We start from the raw sequence: 21,993 nt of genomic DNA, 5'->3' as shown, positions 1-21,993 counted from the left end.
GGCACCTATGCAGGCCTGTTGTCCGGAGAGGGCTGCATCAGAACAACATCAGACAGGATTTTTGAACCAGCTCAATAGAAATCTGGATCATATCAGCCAGATATCTCAGGGATATCTGGGATGGCCCATACACAGGCAGGTAAGCTGCTGACTAAAGCTGGCCATAGACGCAAAGATCTGTTCGTACTACGATTTTCGGACCGTGTGTGGAGAGTCCCGACATTTTTCGTACGGTGGAAATCGGTCGTTTGGTCGATCGGACAGGTTAAAAGATTTCAGCTGCGGGTAATATCTCTGCATGTATTGCCGATCGTACGATTTTCAGAGGGAGACTGTCACTAGCTTTGGTCGGACATAACTTTCGTACGATTGCTGTCAGCGGCAGAACATTGGCTGATCTGTTCTCTTGTACTTTATTTGATCGGAATGGTTAGTGGCAGGTCGGGAGCTGGGAATCTTTGCATCTATGGCCAGCTTTAAGCTGAAGGGGCTCAATTGGGACCTTTAATCTGCCCATGTTTGGCTATCTTAACTTCTATTCTCTTGGCAAAGTCTTGTCACTACTGGGATGTATATTTTATATACCACTGCTTCCTAAGAATCCTTTCCACTAACTACTGCTTATCGTTTTGGAACGTGCCAGGCTATTGTTGAACCCATAATGTGAACTTTTGCTGTAGCATTCTTGAACCGCTGCCCAATTTCAACTGTTAGTCATGTCCTTTAATGGCCACTTTTTCTTTCCAGTATAAGAGACCATACTATATCACTTACAGTCAACTGAGTTTACATAAAAATCCTGCTTGTTTTTTAATCCATGCAGCATTTCCTCTGTTAATACTAAAATTGTAAACAGTTTTTGTAAATAATATATCACACACAGATTCACTGCCCCCAGCTGTGGGACAAGTGGTAAGAGTATAGTTCAATAAATATAATCATAATTTGGTGGCACTGCTGCTGTGAAGTAAGTAGAAATTGTTTTCCGGTGGGCAGAGAAGACTGTGCCAATACTTTTCCGAATCCCTCGTAAAATATTGGGCCGAATACCGAACCAAATCCGAATCCTAATTTGCATTTGTAAATTAGGGTCAGAATGGAGAAAAAGTGGGATTTTTTTTTACTTCCTTGTTTTGTGTGAAAAGTCAAGTGACTTCCCTTCCCGCACCTAATTTGCATATCCAAATTAAGATTGGGGTTGGTTCAGCCAGACACGAGGATTCGGCCAAATTCGAATCTTGCTAAAAAAGGCTGTCTTTTAATATGGTTATGGAATAGTTATGCTAAACAGCCTGTGGTATTGGCAGTTAGGTGTCTGACAGCTTTAGGTTTTCCAATCTACAGAAGGTTTTATGCAGTTGGCTAAAAGGCCTGTCCTTCCCCCATGTCGCCCAGCTGAAAAGACCTAATCCAGATAAATGACCATCTAATGCCACGTGAAGCTGTTTCTCTGCCTGCACTCCGTATGTGGGACATAGCTTGGCTTATCCTGGGCTTACAGATATACGTAGATGGAGAAATAGCCTTGTGTTGCATAAGCCTTAAGGTGGCCATAGATGCAAAGATCCGCTCGTTTGGCGATGTTGCCAAACGAGCGGATCTTTCCCCGATATGCCATTAACAGGCATGGCTATATCGGGGGTAATCTGATTGTTCGGCCGTATGGCCGAGCGATCAGATTACGATGTGCCATGGGCTCCGGCGGGATCGGTCGGGTCAAAATCAAACCTGACCGATCGACCAATCTCCGCCGGACGAAAGATGTCGGCACACGCCACACACGATCCGAAAATCGTACGAATCCTCGATTCGTACGATCGGATCTGTGTGTCTATGGCCACCTTTAGACTACTGCCACACCAAGTCAATTTCTTGGCCTGTGGATAAACCAGCCCTTTCACTCCTATCAGTTTTCTGATGTATCTGCACCCAGCACTCAGGCCCCTGGCAGGCACATAAAGTAAATTTCTCAGGCAAAATTCATACTTGCGTGTTTTTGACATGTAAATCTGTACCATATGCCTGCACCCAGGCCGCCCTAGTGGTTCCAGGTGCAAACACATAGAAACAAAGGGGCTGATTCTTGGTCTGCATTTATCCTGTGATAAATCGGCCCCTATGCTCCGCTTTCTGATGTGCCTGAGAGCTACTATGTCTGCCCAGTTGCAGGCATGCAAAATGCATTACAGCACCGAAATGTTTATTCACAGTCCAAGAATCTGCCTGGTGTGGCATTAGCTTTAGGGTAAGGCCAGATTTGGGGAGATTAGTCGCCCCGGCGAAAAATTGGCTCTTCTTCGGAGCGACATTCTCCCCAAACTGCCTTCCCGCTGGCTATAACGGAAAAACGTCTTTTGATCGACTATCTCCCCGAACTGCCTCAGCGTTTTTCCCCATAGGCTAGAATGAAAAGTCGCCTGGGCTAATGCACACGCGGCGATGCGTTTTCAATAGTCGCCCAAAGTTTCATTGCACCATATGGGGAAAAACGCTGAGGCAGTTCGGGGAGATAGTCGCTGAAAAGAAGAGGCCATTAGTCGCCAGGCGACAAAAACTCCCCGAATCTCCTTGTGTGGCCTTACCCTTACCCTGCTTTGCAGTCTGAGCCATTTGTTATGGGAGATAATGTCCTCTTTAAACGGTCACTGTACCCTCAAAATGTGCTTACAACAAGGCAGGAATTGTTTTGACACAGATCTATGGTATCTTGATGTTTGCTATGAGAAAACAGTTGTCACTGCTATTCAGAGTATTTTATTGCCAACTTTGAATGCTCACACCCTAGTTTTCTAGGCCACGGCCCCTTTTCAACTCCATATGAAGAGATCAAATGCATATTTTGTGTTAAAGTTCACCTTTTTTTTTTTTTTTTTTTTTTTTTTTACACAATGTTTACTTAATATGTGAGGAACTGAACTAAAGACATAAGTATAGTGTTGTATAACAGTACATTCAAATGTGTAAATACAAAACTCACTATTCTGGATTAATTTATGTGTGTGAAAACACAAAGGAATTTGACAAAAGTACAAAGTTTTATGTGCCTTGAAATCTAAAGGTGGCCATACACCAAACGAGCGGATCTCTCCCTGATATATTGGGTTGATCCGATCGTGGGCCCTAGGTCCCAACATCAGATCATAACGTATGGAATATGGGTGGTCGGATCGCGGGACCACATCAACAAACAGATGCGGTCCTCGATCTGACAGGATTTTTAACCCTGCCTGACTTTCGGCCAGATATCGATCGGGGAAGCTTGTCTGAGGGCCCCACACATGGACCAATAAGCTTCCGACTTGGTCTTTCGGCAGCTTTTATCGGCCAGTGTATGGCCAGTCTTCACCTTAACGGAATTGTAACATCACTGGTAAAACTGCTGGTGTTATCTGTTATCTACTATTTAACCTGTGCCATATAGCCTTTTTTCAACTTCCACCATTGCTACTCAGTAGCTTGTTTGCTTCAGAAACACTACTATAGTTCATACAAACAGGTCAGTTTTACCAGTGCAGGGCAACAATACATGATATTTTCATTACTTTAAAACACTTTTGGTGATGTTACTGTTTTTTTTTTAAAACTGCCACACCTTATAGTAAAGTATAGTGGTAACACAGTGCTCTGGAGCTGCTTTCTGAAGCACAGATGAAAATGTGTCAGCGCTTTATAAACAAATAATTTAGGAAGTACCGGTAAGCATATTGTTAAACAGAAAAAAACTAAAGCACAAGGATTACAAACATAGGCTAAATACTTATTCAGTTGGTTAGTGATTTAATTGTTTTAAATTGAGGCACACAGTCATCTCGCCCCACTTACAACTTTCCTGTTTACTTAGCCAGTCACATTATAAATACTAATTTAGGTTTTGTTGCTGTGAAATGAAGATATCGCTGGTTCATCACAAATCAAATTTCTATGTATCTGGTAGTTTTTTCCCCCAATGCACTGTATATATACTGTGTATTTAATTTAGTGTGTGCATTCATTTAGTTCCTGTAGCACGGATAGAATATGTTTAAACTGGAAGGCTTGCCATTGTGTGTTCATTACTGACAAGGAAATGACAATAATAAAACTGCAGTACAGAAACATTACTGCCAACAAATCTTCTAATAAATGCCATGACTTCACAAAGCCAAGTGTGGCACACAGCTCTGAGAATGCCTACTGGCAAAGCTACAACTATTTTTTTGCTTAAGGACAAATAACTCAGCCAGCTAATCTAGATCTACACAGATCTCCATTTCTTTGCAGAATCCGTTCGTCCCATATAATGAGAGAGAATAAAATGTATGGATCCTTAGCATTACACTTTAATGGGGGAATGTAATTAAAGTTGCAAAGAGAAAAACAATTCGCACCAATAAGAATAAAAATCCACATCTCGCAATGTAATATATTGTTCCTTAAACTGTTATTGCATTGCCAATTTTAATTGCACACTATCTTAAGAAGTGCTTGAAGGTGTGGTAATCTTTTGGAGCAAACATAACTACTTTTTCAGTAAGAAGTTTTATTACATTTACGGCGCATTAGCGCAAACTATTAAATTTGCAAATGGTCTTCCACTGTCAGAAGTAGGGATGCACCGAATCCAGGATTCGGTTCGGGATTCGGCCTTTTTCATTAGGATTCAGCCAAATCCTTCTTCCCAGCCAAACCGAATCCGGATTCAAATTTGCATATGCAAATTAGGGGAGCAGTAATTCTATCCATTAACTGCTTCAAAGATAGATGGAACTGCTGACAGTGAGGTTGTGCTCTGTTGCACCAAAGTTTCAGCATGGCATCTGAGTGGAATCTCATTTACTGTCACAAAACATGTCTGATTCCAGTCCAATCATGTCATCTACAACTGCCCTTGTAAGCAACCATTTCAGATGAATTCACGGTTAAAGTGATACTGACACTAAAAAACGACTTTTTAAAATATGAATGTGCATTAAAAGTTACCTATAGGTCATGATCGTTTTTTGCAGGATTGTTTATGTAAGTAATTGTTCGTTAAAGTACTGTCATTTAAAGTTTCTAATACTAACTAACGGACTCCTGCTGCACAAATATGGCAGCCCCCTCATACAGGAACATGGGGCATCAGACAGGTAATGTAAAAGCATTGTGCAAATAATTTATGGCAAAGTTATAAGTAGCTTTAAAAAGTAATTTTATGATGTAAAAAAGAGTTTAATTTCTGTTGTCAGTATCTCTTTAAGGCCGACATGGAGTGGTTTTTAATAATTGTGAGCTTATGCATTTACAGTCAAATGTGATTAATTTGTGTAAACTCTTCTTTAGATGGGTGGCTGTTTATTTTGGTGCTAATGCGTGTCTTTATGTAGGGAAGAAATAGAAGTGTACAAAAAAGAGGCTGTATGGAGAGAGTGTTATGATTTACTGTGGCTCATTTACTATTATTAGGCACTAGTGATGGGCAAATATAGGCGTCAATTGGCGAAAAATTTTGCTCATCACTACTGGGCACAAAACTCATGAAGCTCTGAAGTCCTTGGCAACCAATCATATTTTTGCTTTATTTTATTTACTTGCAACTGAACAAAGCCAATTCATTATTGGCTGCGGACATGTAAATATGCCCAGTGTTGTGTATTCCTTTTACATGTAACATACCATACATATTCTTTGAAGACCCTGAAGTAGAGTCCTGCAGCGGGTCGGGTACTCGCAGGTTACCCACAAAACGTGCAGTACTCTGCGGGTTGCGGATAGAAGTTCCCATGCGAGTATAGACACGGGTCGGTGGTTCTGCGGGTTTGCGGGTCGGGCGCAGGTCTTCTCAATATCGATATTTACTCCTTTTTTCTGGCCACGTCTACTTCCGATGACATCACTTCCGGTTTACAATGACAGCACTTCCTGTTTTACTCCTATTTTTTTCTGATCATGGCTGCTTCTGATGATGTCACTTCTGGTTTACAATGACAGCACTTCCTGATTCTTGATGGTCAGCGGGTCGGGGTTGTGGATAAGGTACTTGCGGATCTTGTAGCTGATCCAAGCGGGTAAGAATGCAGGTTGCGGGTCCGGGTACGGGTTCCAAAAAATGGACCCGCGCAGGACTCTACCCTGAAGTAAAACACACTTGTAAAAGAGATTAGATTAAACAAAGATCATTCTGGCCCACCCTAAACAGCTTGGCGACCCTTTGCTGGCTACGTAACACTAGGCCGAACCCCCCTGGCTCAAGCAAATCTTCACAGGGAATATGCTTTAATTCTTTTCCTTTTAGCTGTTTGATTGCTGATACAGTATGTTTTGGACAGTGAACATTTCAACTACTTAGATCAGAGGATTTGGGAGTTTGCCCACACAGGCCCTATAAATAGCAGTGCTTTCTATTTTCCTGGTTTTGAAGTGATGTTCTCAAGTTTTGCATTTGCTGCTGTAGGGTATTATGTTGCAATTTCGAGCTTAACAACTGTGTGTTTCACCTGTGAAGATTCAGTAAAAGCACTAAGGAAATAGTTTGCTCAGTGTAACAACTTACATCTGAAAAAATGCAAAGCACGTAAGGTATTTGTATTTATTTTACACAAACCATCATTTAGCATACTCATTCCTGTGAAAAATCAACTTATCTGAACCCTGTCTTCCACCTACATGCTAATAACAAAACCGTTTTTTTTTTTCTTTATGCAAAAAGCTTTATAGTAAACTAAGATGCTGCAGTAAAGGCTGTACAACGTTTAAAAACCCATTTGAAAAGCTACATGTATAATCTGTATAAGTAAAATTGCAGCAAACAGAAATCTTATTTAAAATGAAAAAACCCTTTGCATGGGATTTATAGAAAAAAATGGATGTTTTGTTTTTAAGTGACTAGCAGTCATCTGTCATGTCAAGCTTCTGACCTCGGAAGTCTGTGTAGTTCATTGAGCCTAAATTGGCCTTCCACATTGTCAACACCAACTGGCTTCTGCTAGCTTTTCTTACAATAGACTAGGGAGCCCCAATAGTTTTTACCTGTGAGCCACATTCAAATATAAAAAGTGTTGGAGAGCAACACAAGCATGCAAAAAGTTCCTGGGATGCCAGTTATAGGCTGTGATTAAACGAGAACTAAAGCTTAACTAAAAAAGTAGGCTAGAAATGTTGTACAGTATGTTTTGGTCTTCTGGACCAGCCCAAGGCAACCACAGCCCTTTGGCGGTAAAGATCAGTGTCTCCAAAGATGCCCCAGTAGCTCCCCATCTTCTTAACTGCTGATTCACTGCACATGCTCTGTGCTCTTGTCAATTAATGAGTTTAGGAATATACAGTACACATAGAATATAAATGTTACAATATAAGACTGATTAGTAATTAATACAGATAATTACGACATGGCAGCACAGAAACCAGTGCAATTTAATAATCTGCTCTGGTAGCATCATCTTATATTACAGGCCAACTTCATTTTCTGCTTTATCACATGACCCCTACGCTTAGCTTCTCAACAGCAGCTCAGAGCCCACTGAGCATGTGTGTGAGTGTCACAGACACTTTCCAAGATGGTGACCCCCTGTGACGAGTTTGAAGTCCAGGATCATTGCTGATATTGAGAAGCTGAAATTTTATGCTGGTGCAATAAGCACAGTATATAAAATATGGCATTTTTAGTTCTCCTTTAACTATTGGTAGCCCCTATGTTGACTGGAAGCCTATATGAGGCTCTGTTTGGCGTTACACCTGGTTTTTATACAGCTAAAACTGGCCTGCAAGCCTGGAATTCAAACATAAGCACCTGCTTTGAGGCTACTGGGAGCAACATCCATGGGGTTGGTGAGCAATATGTAGCTCGCAAGCCACTGGTTGGGAATCATTAGCATAGAGTGACTGTGCACAATGCTATAGAATTAGCAGTGCACAATTCAGTGACAAAACATGACAAATGCTCTTATGTGATTCATTATTTGGATTCTGTATTAATACAATTTAATGCATATTTATAGCAATATTAAACATATGTTTTTGCATTAAATTTTTTTCTTTCTTAGCCAAGTACATTTCTGGATACTTGCTTCTTATTGTGGCGCATTTTTGTGTGCAGCATGTTCTTGTCTTAAGTGTTCCTAAATATAGAGAGAAGAACCGCTCTGATGAATGGTATAGACACGTGAAGTTTGTCTGCTGCAGTCCTCACTGGGGAGTGTCCAGTGCAGATATGCTGCTTGCAGCCTAACACTGCAAGCAGCAGTGTACAGTGTTTTTAATACATACGTTTAAGGACTGTTCTTTCTTGCAGCAAACCAATTCTTTATCACTGCGGGTGCATTCATATCCCGACTACTTCCAGGCCAATTATATCATACAGATTGAGTAGGAAAGAAGCACATCAATTTTTTCTGGCAAATGCCTTTATCTCATTTTGTTGCAGAAACTTGAAGCACAAGCTTTTGGAGACCAACCCCTTCCTCAGGCTTGTACTTTAAATTTCTGCAATCAAATGAGATAAATGCATGTGCCAGATTTTAATACATAAGCCCTTTAGAGTTTCAAAGATGTAAAGTGTGCCGCAGGAATCCTATACTAGTCACATTAATTATTGGTTGCTATGGTTTATTGCACCACATTTAGTGCCTTTTCATTCACATGGAGTGAAGAGGCAAAAAGAATAAATATCTCAGGACTGTAGGTTCAATGTACAACCAGATTGTTGTACGTAGGGTGATATTTGAGCAGTTTGCCATATCTTCCTGTGAGTTTTTGAGCAACCCTTAAACTGCACAGTCTGTAACATCGTCATAGAAGCTGAAGAAAACAAGGCGAGAGGAGATATTTATGCATGAAAATGTACTGTTTAAAAAATATAAATAATAGCTTGGCAGGTGGAAGAAGATCGATACACAAACGTTTTTCATCTTCATCTTTGTTCAGCTTATTTGTTTATACTTTTTATCCCATAAACTCTTAAATAATCATTTGACTACTTTCTGTAAATTCTGGAATATGTTGCTTGTGGAATTGTTCTGGCACCATGGGATTAATTAGTGAGAAGTGGTGTGCCCAGAGTTTTCATTTGTATTTTCTGCTTTTTAAATAATTTACGAAGTCTGTAATTTAGCTTTAATGTTTTATGAAAAGTCATGTTTTATTCAGATATAATAACCTGCCAAGGAATACTGGGATTTCTATGGTGAATGTCTAGAGTACAACTACTTATGAAATAGAAAGCCTTATTCATTTAAGTATTGATCGGTTTTTATTTGTTATGTGCACTACTGTGCTTAATAAAGTACATTTCTGTTGTTTCTTAGCTTTTAGGTAAGTGTCTCAGTGATCATTTGTTGGGCACTATCTATCTATCTATCTATCTATCTATCTATCTATCTATCTATCATCTATCTATCTATCTATATCCTTTTACAACCTGTGAGGTTGCTGTTATGTTTGTACTGTTTGCAGTGACTTTGAAAACTTTAAATGGGAGATGCAAACTTGACATTTTTAATGGGGATGTAAACCCAGAAATGTTGAAAGAAAAGTAATTCTTAGCAACTTTGCAATTAAGATATTTGAATATGCAATTGCATCTTGAAAGCATTATTTTGCGGTTCCTTTCTGCACGGCTGTTTATTTTCTATATTTTGAATCAGTGTAGCAGACTGCTGCCTTGCATGCTTCTTCTAAAGGTGACCATAGCCGTAACAATTACGATCTTTCTTGGAAAAGATCTTTTCAAGAAAGATCGTTTGTTTCAATACACAAGTTTAGAGCTGAATCGTCGGATATACAGGTAGAAACAATAGAATTCTACCTGTATCTGACGATTCAGCACTAACAACGGACGATGTTTGGGTGCCTTCAAAGGCGCCTGATGAAAATTTTTCGTCCAGCCCGATCGACGAGCCGACCGATATCCAAGTCTTCTGCCAATAATGGTCGGCTCTTTTCCCACCATACTCGCACCAAATATTGTACGAAAAATGTCAATGGCCACCTTTAGGGTGATGCCACACTGTCCGTACTACTGGAGGCGACAAATCCTGCGAAAATTACTTGCTATAGTATAACCTTAAGATCACTGCAAGTAATAGGTCGCTGCGATTTGGCTGAATAGCGCGAAAAATACGAACTGAAGCAATTTCCTTCAATTAAGCCAGATCACTGTGAGTGCCATCAGTCACAGAGCAGACCATAAAGTAACATAACAGCCATTTGAAACACGTGGTTATTCTATATTTAAAAGTTGCTTAGAATTAGTTTATTTTGCTTTGGTTGCTTGATCCAGCTATCCATGTTGAGCAATATTAGGAGCCCTAACGTGCCAGCTCAATAATCTTACTACAAATAGATAAACCAGTCCTTTGGGTGTGGCCCACTTAAAAGGAAAGTCACTGTATTATTAAACTTTTGGTATTGTATGATTAAACTTTCAGTATTATTATCTTTAAATTCCAAAGATATGCACACATCCACAGAAATTTAGCCAGCAAAAATATATCTAAAGAATCGTCAAAATCATATTTTTGGGTGCTGTGGTCACTGGTGCTAGCAACCAGATTTCATATATTTTAAAGGGTGCGTATTCGTGATGTGTGGGTCGAGTTTGCCTCAACCCGCACCTGACCCTAACCCGCCCCCTCCTAAACCCGGCCCCAAGGCTGGATTCCTGTCTTCACAGCCCCAAGGCCTCTTCACGCTGCAGGGTCCTAGCGCCCGGCAGCATCAAGCCACAGGGTCCTAGTGCCCATCAATTCCGCATGACACCCCTGCAGAAGCGTGCGGGCAAAAGCTTACAATCTAAAGGGAATATTTATTTTTTTGTTATTTCTTGCTCTAAGGCAGTGATCCCCAACCTTTTGAACCCGTGAGCAACATTCAGAAGTAAAAGGACTTGGGGAGCAACACTAGCATGAAAAATGTTCTTGGGGTGCCAAATATGGGCTGTGATTGGCCATTTAGTAGCCCCTATGTGGATTGTCAACTTACATTGAGACTCTGTTTGGCAGTACAGCTGGTTTTTATACAACCAAAACTTGTCTACAAGCCAGGAATTTAAAAATAATCACCTGCTTTGAGGCCACTGGGAGCAACATCCAAGGGGTTGGAGAGCAACATGTTACTCACGAGCTACTGGTTGGGGTTCACTGCTCTAAGGGCAACATTTGCATTTGAGACTAAAGCCACTTTTCAGGCTGTTGGTTTGCCTGACATTGCAGGAAATAGAATGTGACTTTAGTTTCAATTGCAATGTTGCCCTTTTTAGAGCAAGAAATATCAAAAACCATAAATATCTCCTACCTAAACCAATAGGCAGAGAGTATGTTCAGCACTAGCCCTATTCATTGAACCAATGTTGAAAAAGGAGGTATACTGCCCCTTTAACCTTGCTAAAAAGGAAAACTGAAGGACAGAACAAACAAACGCATAAATAGAAAAGAGGAAAACCTATTGCTTAGGCTATTTTCATGTTTGATTTTTGGAATGAGAGGAAACCAGCAGACGTGAGGAGAACATACAAACTTCTTGCCGACAGTGCCCTGGATAGTGCTGGAATGGAACTCTGTTCTCCTTAAAACAGAACATTGTGGTAAAAACGGTGTGAATTATTTCTCACAGTAAAATGCTTTGGGCAAAACCTAGTACCCTAGCTGAAGGATGTGATCTATAGTTCATATTAGCTGTGTCTACCTGTATTTTTCTGTGTAAATTTGCCTACAAGTGACGTTGGAACAGGCCCAACCAGTTCTTTGTTGCATAAATAAGTAACTTGATATTGCAGTTTTAGTAGTCCGCTGATTATATACCTTTAACGTACTTCAAGTGATTATTATTAAGATGATAGTTTGCTTTAAATGTCTGATCTCTTATTACCGCAGAATAGGAGTTTTGTTTATTTTTAATATATAAAAGTTAAGCAAAATATAAGCAACCACATGTTGTCTAAGCTGTGTAAAAAGGCTTTCAACTTTTTCATTGTGGTGTGTGTGTTGGGGACGACCTCGGCTCTCCTAGGTCATATGTATTGGTTTTCTCCTGCGTTAGTTTGTTTAAAATAGTTTCATAGTGCTTAGACTCGCACGTCATGTCTGTCGGACTATTTCAGTTCCCTAAATCTAGACTGTACGTCTTGGGCCACACTTGGGTCATGGTCTGCAAAAGAATTTTGGGTTTACTAAAATATAATCTATTCTTATGTCACAAAGGTGTTAGTGGCCTGTATACATTGTTGAACTGTCAAAAATAAATGTATATTTCACACAGACTTACATGATTCCTCAGATTGAGATTATTCGTATTATCTGCTACAGGTATGGGATCCGTTATGCGGAAACCCGCTATCCAGAAAGCTCTGAATAATGGAAAGGCCGTCCCCCATAGACTCCATTTTACTCAAACAATCCAAATTTTTTAAAAATGATTTCCTTTTTCTCTGTATTAATAAAACAGTATCTTGTACTTGATCCAAACTAAGATATAATTAATCCTTATTGGAAGCAAAACCAGCCTATTGGGTTTATTTAATGTTTACGCGATTTTCTAGTACAGGTATGGGATCACTTATCCGGAAACCCGTTATACAGAAAGCTCCGAATTATGGAAAGGTCCTCTCCCATAGACTCCATTATAATCAAATAATCCAATTTTTAAAAAGTTTCCTTTTTCTATATATTAATAAAACAGTACCTCATGTACTTAGTTCCAACTAAGATATAATTAATCCTTTTTGTAAGCAGAACCAGCCCATCAGGTTTATTTAATGTTTGCATGATTTTTTAGTAGACTTAAGGTATAACGGAAGGATCCATTATCCGGAAAACCCGTATGACCTGTGTCATTAAACCACTCCCTCACTTTAATCCATATTAGGCCAGTGACTCATGGAGTGTTGCCCCCGAGAATTTGCACTAATGGGCAGGTGACAAATACCTCTCCATTCACTATTATTGTGATCTCTGCCACCTTGCTGGTGCCCTCTTGTTATTACTCAAATACAGCAGTGAGCATTGTGGAGATATAATAAGAATGTGGGGTGTCCTTGTTACATAAACAGATATAGGGGCATGTTTACTAAAGCTGGTCATAGATGTTGAGATTTTTAAAAGATCCGATCCTCATCGTGAGACCACGATTTTCTGGGAACGATCGTACGAATTGACCATCAACTAAGAAGACCAATTTGCCAGGAAAACAAAGGGGAGCTGCCTGCTTGGCCCTGCAAACATAGATAGATTGCACTGGGACCGACAAAGATTTTTTGACCTGGCCGATCAATTTCCTGACAGATGTCGGGCAAAAAATCGTAAGATGTACGATTGTTCGAATCCCACTAACCGCACGATAATTTCGAAGGATTGGTCGGACTTCCCTAAAATCGGTTGTTCGGCAAGAAGAATCGTCGCGTCTATGGGGAGCTTAACATTGGAGATAAATATCTGGAGAGATTTCTGGAGATGTTGCCCATAGCAACCAATCGTAACCTTGCTTTTGTTTTCTAAATAATAGGTGGCTGTTTGAATCTAATTGCTGATTAGTTCCCATGGGCAACATCTCCAGATATCTCCAGATATTTATCTCTAATGTTGGTAAACATGCCCCTTAGGGCAGAGACATACAATGCTTTTTCTGGAGATTAGTTGCCCAGCAGCAAATCGTTTCTTCGGACGACTAATCTCCCCGAACTGCCTTCCCGCTGGCTAGAATGTGAATCGCCGGCGGGATGGCACTCGGATCGATTCGGCTTTCCGAAGTTGCCCATAGTTTCCACGTGAGGCGACTTTGGTCGACTTCGGAAAATGAAGCGTTCCGAGTGCCATCCCGCCGACTATTCACAGTCTAGCTGTTGGGAAGGCAGTTTGGGGTGATTAGTCGCCAGAAGAAGAAACGGTTTGTTACTGGGGGTGTCTCTGCCCTTAGTCCTCTGTGTCCGTGTAGTGAACCAGTCCTTTTCCCTTGTTATCTCTGCTGTGCTCTTTGTTTGGAGTGTAAAAATAAGACTGTTGCCTTGTCAAGATGTCTTGTGAATTGCATCTCAAGCTGATTCTGCTGCTTGCTTAGCAAAAAAATCATATATTGAAAGTAAAAATTGAATATTTCAAATATTTTTATTTAAGCCCATCTATAGTTACCTCTTATAGAAATGGCATAAAGCTAAGTTTTACCAGGACCTTTAGTGACACGTTGAAGAGAAACAGAAGTATTTAAGCTTGTGAGTGCTGCCTTGCCAATATTTTAGGTAGTGTTTTCTATATACCGTAAGCTTTTGTTGCCTGTCTCAAAGCAATATGTTGTTAGTCCCACATACTGCAATATGTTTTACCTTGTTAGTGTCTCTCCACCAGTGCACTGGGGAACAATACAAGATGCAGGCTCAGACTGCGCTATAGTAGGTACACAGAGGAAGAATATCATTAAAGTGGACCTGTCACCCATACGCAAAAATCTGTATAATAAAAGTCCTTTTCAAATTAAACATAAAATCCAATTTCTATTTTTTATTAAAGCATTCATAGCTGTTGTAAGCTCATTTAAAAATCTCAGCTGTCAATCAAATATTGTTGCCACTCCTCTATGCCCGTGGCATAGAGGCGGGGCAGACAATTACTTTCACTTTCCATTCAGCACTTCCTAGATGTCACTGCTCTCCATATATTCCCCCCGTTCTTTTTACCATTTAATTGTGTAACCAGGGCATGGGGATGGACATCAGGTCCCCCATTCTGGTGCACAAACAAAATTCTGAGACGATACAAGGCTTTCCTTAAAAACAGTGTCCACAAAATGGCTGCTGCCTGCTTGCTATAATTTTGAAATCCCAGACTGAAGGAAACAAGATTCAAATAATTGATAAAGTGTAATTAAAGTTCATTTTGCTTGACTAATGTGATAAAATAGGATTTTGAATATTTTTTTCGGGTGACGGGTCCCCTTTAAGAGTCTGATCTTATCTTACGGAAAGGATTCAGCTCTTATAATGGAGCATTGTTAGCGCTTTGAAATAAAATCATCCACATGGCCTCTTCACTAAGCTTGGAGTAAAGAGCTGGAGCTTAAACAAGTAAAAGAAGCAGTTTGAGAGAGTGCCTGTTTCTTCAAGATATAATAAAAATATGCAGTGTTAGGTACAATTATAACAGATAAGATCCTTCCCCTATCCGTGTCAGGGTTATGCTGTAGATTTGGGTGGCTGTGGGAACCTGTGCTATTTACAAGAAAACATGGTTTACCCATTCATTCGAAACCTGCCAGTGGCACATTAATAGGTTTTCTTGAGTACTGTAAATGTCCCAGCTAAACCAGTGTACCCTAAATTGATGTGCTAAGGAAGAGCAGGGCAACAAATAGGCGGAGATTGGACACATGCCAATTTTCTGAATTCTTGCCATTGGCATTTTACATTTTGGCCACTGATATTTGGATTGCTAATTATCTGTGCAACCAAGTGTGTGCATGTGTAACCATGCATGCATACATACATACATACATACATACAGTACATACATACATACTTTATCGCTCTCTGATTGTGGATATGAGCAAACATGGTTTACCTTCTTTAACATTTGTCAAATTTAGCTTTTTTTTAATGAGCATTGCTTTTTTGGAGACTAATCGATTGAAAATGATCTGTTTGTGTGTTTAAATTGGTGGTGCTGTGTATCTAGAGTACCATGCTGGCACTATGTAAATAAAGTGTAATTAATAAATACAATTGCAGAGAGCTAGACAAAAGTATTATTCTTGCAGGCATTAAATTAAATTTTTCTATAGGAATGATTTGCAAGCTTTCAAAGCTGTTTAAGAATAAACTAGATAAACCTGATGCTCGGTCTTGGCTGCTATTTAACTATTGCTATAATACACCCCATGTGAGTAATGCACAAATGTTTATAATAGAATATAATAGAATAGCACTAACATTTATTTATTAAATAATCTTAAATGTTGCATACTTGGTGTTTATTATTAAACAGGAGACACCTGAAACCTCTTAGGCATAAAATAACTAACACTTGGGTGCAGTTTTATTAAGGTTCGAATGGTCAATTCGAATTTTCGAGTTGGATTTTTGGTCAAAACTCAAATTTGAGTTGGGAATAATCCAAACTCGAATTTGAATTTGAGATTTATCATACCCTGGGAACAACTCGAATTCGGTAGTACACCAACTAAAACCTGCCAGTTCATCTAGAAGTCAATGGCAGATGTCCAGTGATCCTTCCTAACATTTGAGTTTTTTTCTGAGAAAAAGCTCTATTCGAGTTCCATCTAATTTGATTCGAATTCGATTCGAGTTTTCTGGTCGGTAATATTAGTTAGAGTTTTAGATGTTCGGGTTTTTTCTTAAATTAGATACTTTTCGAGTTTCAAGGTAATTTAAGTTCATTTTAGGAAAAAAAAACTATCACTCGACCTTTGATAAATATGCCCCACCAAGTTAAAATGAATAAACACAAGATCAAAACAGAACACCCTGTACTTTGTTTTGCAATTTCTTGGACAAAATGAGTGAAATAGTGAGAAATATTGTGGTGTTTCCACTCATGTATAAAAGCTTTTAGGGCTACATTGATAAATGTTACATGAGAACTCAACCTCTTTGTTATGTTCATGTCTTGTACTGTCTGGCCTCTGCTACACTAGTCATATCCGTACAAAGTATTCTAATCTCAACCCCCTTATTTTTATTGATTTTCTTTTTTCTTTCAAATGTCTACAAAGTGTATATAGTTTAAGCAAGAACGATAAAGCATAGTTATTCAAATACACTTTCTTGCTATGAACCTCAATACTTCCCACTTTCATGCGAGACTTTCTGTGCATAATATTGCTTTTTAGTGGCTTATTTAAAAATGTCCATGTTAAAATGAATTGAAATAGACAAAGCATCCCCTAGTAAATGTCACAGTACACCTTACTGCATACATATAAAGAGGCAATGTCATAATAAAAAGGATAGATGGATAAATGACCGCATTAGCCCGGTGTGGGTAAAAAAATACAGTCTTTATAAATAGTGTGATCATGTCTTTGTAATGGATCATTACAAATGAAGCCATGCAAAGCCTGGCAGTGTATACTAGCACACCACAGCATGCAAGCCTTTCAGAAAGAAACAATAAATACTCTTCAAAGCAGAAAACAAAAAATGTTGGTCATGGCCTGCCTCTTCAGTCATTTTGTTGTGTAAGTAGTCTCAATGCAAACACTATAATGTTGCTGACCATTTTATATCAGGGATTGAGTTTATACTGGCATTTTATCCCATTTACAATATGATACATTATTAATTATTCATCTAAATACTGAAGCAGGAAAACTGAGAGAGAGATGAATCGTTTATCATCCTTTCCTAACAAATTTAAGTAACAGCATCATACTTAGTTGCGTATGAAGTGGGCTTTACCAGATTATGGGGTAACCTACCCTGTAGGTTGTTGCTGGTCATGTTTTGGGTTTAATTTGGCGGGGCTGGAACAAATCGGTGGGTGGTCAGGCATGCAGTTTAGTTATATGCATTTGATTGGGGCCTTATTTATACATAGATGTCCTGCTAACAAAGTAGTGTGGGCCCCATGTTTTATGATGTCAGCCCTGGGTGCATGGTGTATCGACAGATGAAGTGGAGTAGTAGCTCTCCCGCACTTCATGTAGTTATGATTATGTGTGTGTCAGCCAAGTAATGGGCACCTTATTTAGTCAGACATGAAATTGTTTGCTGCTTTAGCCCCAAATTTTGATTATTTTTTTTTAAGGAAATCTGTGATTAGGGAAGAAATCCTTATGCTTTTTGAAAGTGTGTCCATGTGCCTTTAATATAAATAAGTAGCATTTGCTGTGAAATAAGCAGAGCTAGAAACCAAATAATCTGGAAACCTTAGATTTTTTTTAACCTAATACCAGCAACACCAACAAATGAAAGGATTGTATATGCATTTAAAATTGTCTATTTTACCCTTTTGCGTTAAGAAGCTGTAATTTTTATCCCTAATTCTAATTTATAGTGTACGGTAACTTCCAAACAGCTTAATCCTGTGTTGGCATTAACAAGAGTCGACCTGTGTCTAGACAGTAAGATTTGTGACAGTATAATTTTGTGCTGAAATCCACTGTGCATGGGCCAACATTGTGCATATAAATGTATACACAGAATCCAGTGTTGACCAGCAAGCAGTTTGGCTGTTTAACGGAGGCTGAGAAACAAGTATGTGTGACCATAGCCTTTTGTGAATGACATACGGGGACATTTGTTGTAGTAGTCCAATACACTGCAGCACACTGTAGAATGAACGATTGCTTAGAAAGGTGAATTTATTGGCTCATAATTTAGAGCAGACAATAAAAATGGCAACGTTTCGGGCCTCGCAGGACCCTTTATCAAGCCTCGGGGACATTTGTTGTCTGTGTTAAAAATTTGCTACCATGGGTGACAAATGTCCCCAAAAATACATTGCCCTTTACCATCATTTTAATCTCTGCAAGTAAATTATATTACGGCGATTGCAGGAACATTTGAAAAATTGGCATTTTCCTGCATTTAACCTGAATCGCCACGTGTAATGTAAGGCATTTCACGGAGATCTGTTGTCCGCTATAGCAATGCTACTACAGTAAACTGTTACTATCAAGAAATTTTATTTGCATTTGCTAGACAAAATGATATAACCTTTAAATACCAATAATTTGTGTTATGTTTAATTTAGTAGGGGGATTAAGCCTGGTATTAATTTTTTTTAAAGTTTTGCCTCTCTCTCTCACTACAGGACCCCAGGAGCAGTATAGTCGCTGAACCCATGGGTATTTTTCCAAAAATTGACTTTTCAGATCCATTAGCTCAGCCACATTTGGATGAGATGAAGGACCAGATAAAGCGTGAAATTAGAAAAGAACTTAAAATCAAAGAAGGTGCTGAAAATCTTCGTAAAGTCACTACGGATAAAAAAAACTTGGCTTATGTGGACACTATATTAAAAAAGTCTAACAAGAAACTAGAAGAGCTTCACAACAATCTGCAAGAACTAAATGCACATATTGTAATGCGAGAGGCCGAGAATCTTCCAGGTACTGTAATTCAGTGACTTCTGACTTCTTGTTGTATTATAGTAATCAAATATTCACTTTGCCTTTCTTATCTATATGGGAAATTGTCATGAGTCAGAAATTGATGGATGTCGAATCTCCAGTCAGCCAGATAAAAATTCTCTTTTTAGAAGTGTAGTGCCTCTTAATGATCATTAAAATGTACCATATTTTTTTTAATATTGTTTTTGAGGTTTAGTTTATTTTTATTATGCTGACTGAGCAGGATGTCTAGGGCAATTGTTCTATAGTAAGAGATGCTGACTCATTTACAGTTGATAGCATTGTTCATTTCTTCCTGGTAGTGACTTAGCATTTAGCCATATAGTTGACAATTGTGATGTATACCCTGAAGTGTTTCCAGAAGAGAAGGGGCGTGTTATTGCATTTTTTTTAATTATTTTTTTTTTTATTTAAAAGGATTCTGTCACAGGAAAATATGATATATTCAAAATGCATCAGTTTAAAGTGCTGCTCCAAGAGACTTCGGCATTGAAATCTGTTTTTTCAAAAGATTCTTGTTATATTTAATTTTGAAATCTGACATCGGTCTAGACATGTTAGTTTCTTGGGTGCCCTCAGTCATGTGACTTGTGATCTGATAAACTTCAGTCACTCTTTACTGCTGTACTGCAAGTTGGAGTGATGTTCACCCCCCCTCCCTTCCCCCAGCAGCCCATCTGCAGAACAATGGGACAGTAACCAGATAACTGCTCCCTGACAAAAAATAACAGCTCCCTGGTAGATCTAAGAACAGCACTCAATAGTTAAAAGTCCCACTGTTACTCCTTCAGTTGAAAAGTTGCTTAGAATTGGCCATTTTATAATATACCAAAAGTTCACGGTGAACCACCCTTTTTAAGAGGGTGTGGGAAGCTATTTGTGTTTTTTTTTCTTCTCCCAATTGCTCTCGCAATTGTGATGCTGTTACTTACTGAGCTTAGGGGCCCACTCACACTATACAGTACTCCTAGAAAATCAGTGTCACGGTATATAGGCCCCTATACACGGGCAGTTTATTGGCCCGTGTGTGGGGCCATCCGAGGGGCGTCCCAGATCGAAATCTGGCTGAAAATCTGCCAGATGCCGATTGGGCAGGGTAAAAAAATCCCTAGGGTCCACGATCCGATCAGCCCGATATCGCCCACCTCAGTGTGGGCATATCAGGGAAAGATCGCCAAACGAGCGGATCTCCCTGTGTATGGCCACCTTTAGACTGATAAGTAATCCCGATAATTGCTACATGGCAGCACAGAAACGAGTGCAACTAGCATCAGAATTTAATAATGAGCCCTGTAGCATCAGCTTATATTACAGGCCAACCTGATTTTCTGCTTAATAAGTGACAACCCCTAAGCTTAGCTTCTCAACAGCTGCTCAGAGACCACTGAGCATGTGAGTGTCGCAGACACTTTCCAATATGGTGACCCCATCTTGAAGTCCTGGATAATTGCTGCTATTGAGAAGCTGAAACTTTAGGCTGGTGCAATAAGTTCAGTATATAAAATATGGCATTTTTAGCCACATTCATTTTTAGGGTTTAGTTCTCCTTTAAAGGGAATGTCAACCCAAAGATATTTGCCTAATAAAAGAGAACATAATTCTAATCAACTTTGCTTGTATACATTCATTACAATGTTTCTATGGTTTTTAAGTTATTGTATATGTATTGTTATTGAAAGCCGTGTCTGTCTGTCCCTTTCTATTATCCACCTTGGTGGTTCAGGCTATTGATACAATGTAAGACATGTCACATGATTAACAGACCTGTCTGAATTAAGACTTTCGCAACATTGTTTAAAAACGAACAACCAGGAGCTAAGCCAAGGGGTTCCCAACCTTTTTGTACCTGTGCACACCATTCAGATGTAAAAATAATTGGGGAGCAATGCAGGCATGAAAAATGTTCCTGGCTGGTGCAAAATGAGTGTTGTGATTAGCCATTTGGTAGTGCCTATGTGGGCTAGCAGCCTATAAGAGGCTCTGTTTGGCAGTATACCTGGTTTTACGCAACCAAAACTTGCCTCTAAACTAGGAATTCAAAAATAAGTACCTACTTTAAGGCCACTAAGAGCAATATTCAAAGTGTTCCTGAGCAACATGTTGCTCTCGAGTCACTGGTTGGGGATCACTGAGTTAAGCAAATGCAAATTTTTTTAATTTGGGGTTGACTTGCCCTTTAAGTAAAGGGCATACTGCACAGCCATGTTTGGGCTTTTCTCCACTGGCTGAAAAAATAGCAGAAAATAAACTCCATGGCCATCCAAAAATGCCCCTTTTCTATGCCGAACAAGCAAATTAACAAATGAGACAATCACTTATGAATACTGTAAAGTAGAGCCATTAAACAAAACACTTTTTCTGATGCTGGCTTAGGCTGCCTGCCATTGAACTGTAATGGGATTCTTGGCTGTGGCACTTACATAATGTGCCTTAGGCTGGTCATACACTTGAGATACTATTGTTTTGCAAGGTTTCCAAATTAGCAGATTTATGCCCAATTTCGCTGCCCACACGCTGGGTCAAAGCAGGCTGATCCAGATACGTTTTTTGGGCAGGCCTTTAGAAGGGCACCCATTCACTCACCAGTTATCAGCCACTCAGTCTGAAGAGGCCAAGATGGCAACTTAAAAAGGCACATGATTTGGCAGCTTAATATTGACAGTAGCAGTGACCATGTGGTGTGTAAGTAAATGTAGTGTAAAAAAAAAAAATAGGTAAATTTCAAAAAGCCTTAGTATTTTTAGCATTGCTTTTATACCAGAAGCTGTTGTACAACATTTCACCCTGAGTTTCTTCATTGCATTTAATCTGGCTCACCTGCCTGCCCACAAACAAAAGTAAGATGGCCTAAACAGTGGCGTAACTAGATGTTGCTGGGCCCCACAGTAAATTATTTTTCAGACCCCCAAAATGTCTAGTGGCTGACCTGTTTTAGCAATATTTATTGAAATTGTTTATTAATTA

General features: G+C 39.3%; 1 protein-coding gene across 1 annotated transcript in view; it reads left to right on the top strand.

The window, feature by feature from the left end:
* Positions 1–21,993, top strand: part of pkn2.L (protein kinase N2 L homeolog) — a 74,901-nt gene that overhangs the window by 25,456 nt on the left and 27,452 nt on the right. The window contains exon 2 of the mRNA XM_018258592.2: positions 18,711–19,008. Coding sequence (XP_018114081.1) covers positions 18,711–19,008 — 298 coding nt within the window. The remainder of the gene's footprint in view (positions 1–18,710; positions 19,009–21,993) is intronic.

Source organism: Xenopus laevis, chromosome 4L (assembly GCF_017654675.1).
Source record: "Xenopus laevis strain J_2021 chromosome 4L, Xenopus_laevis_v10.1, whole genome shotgun sequence".
In the NCBI taxonomy this organism is placed as follows: Eukaryota; Metazoa; Chordata; class Amphibia; order Anura; family Pipidae; genus Xenopus; species Xenopus laevis.
Note: the sequence above shows the minus strand (reverse complement) of the source record. Positions and strands in the feature narration are given on the sequence as shown.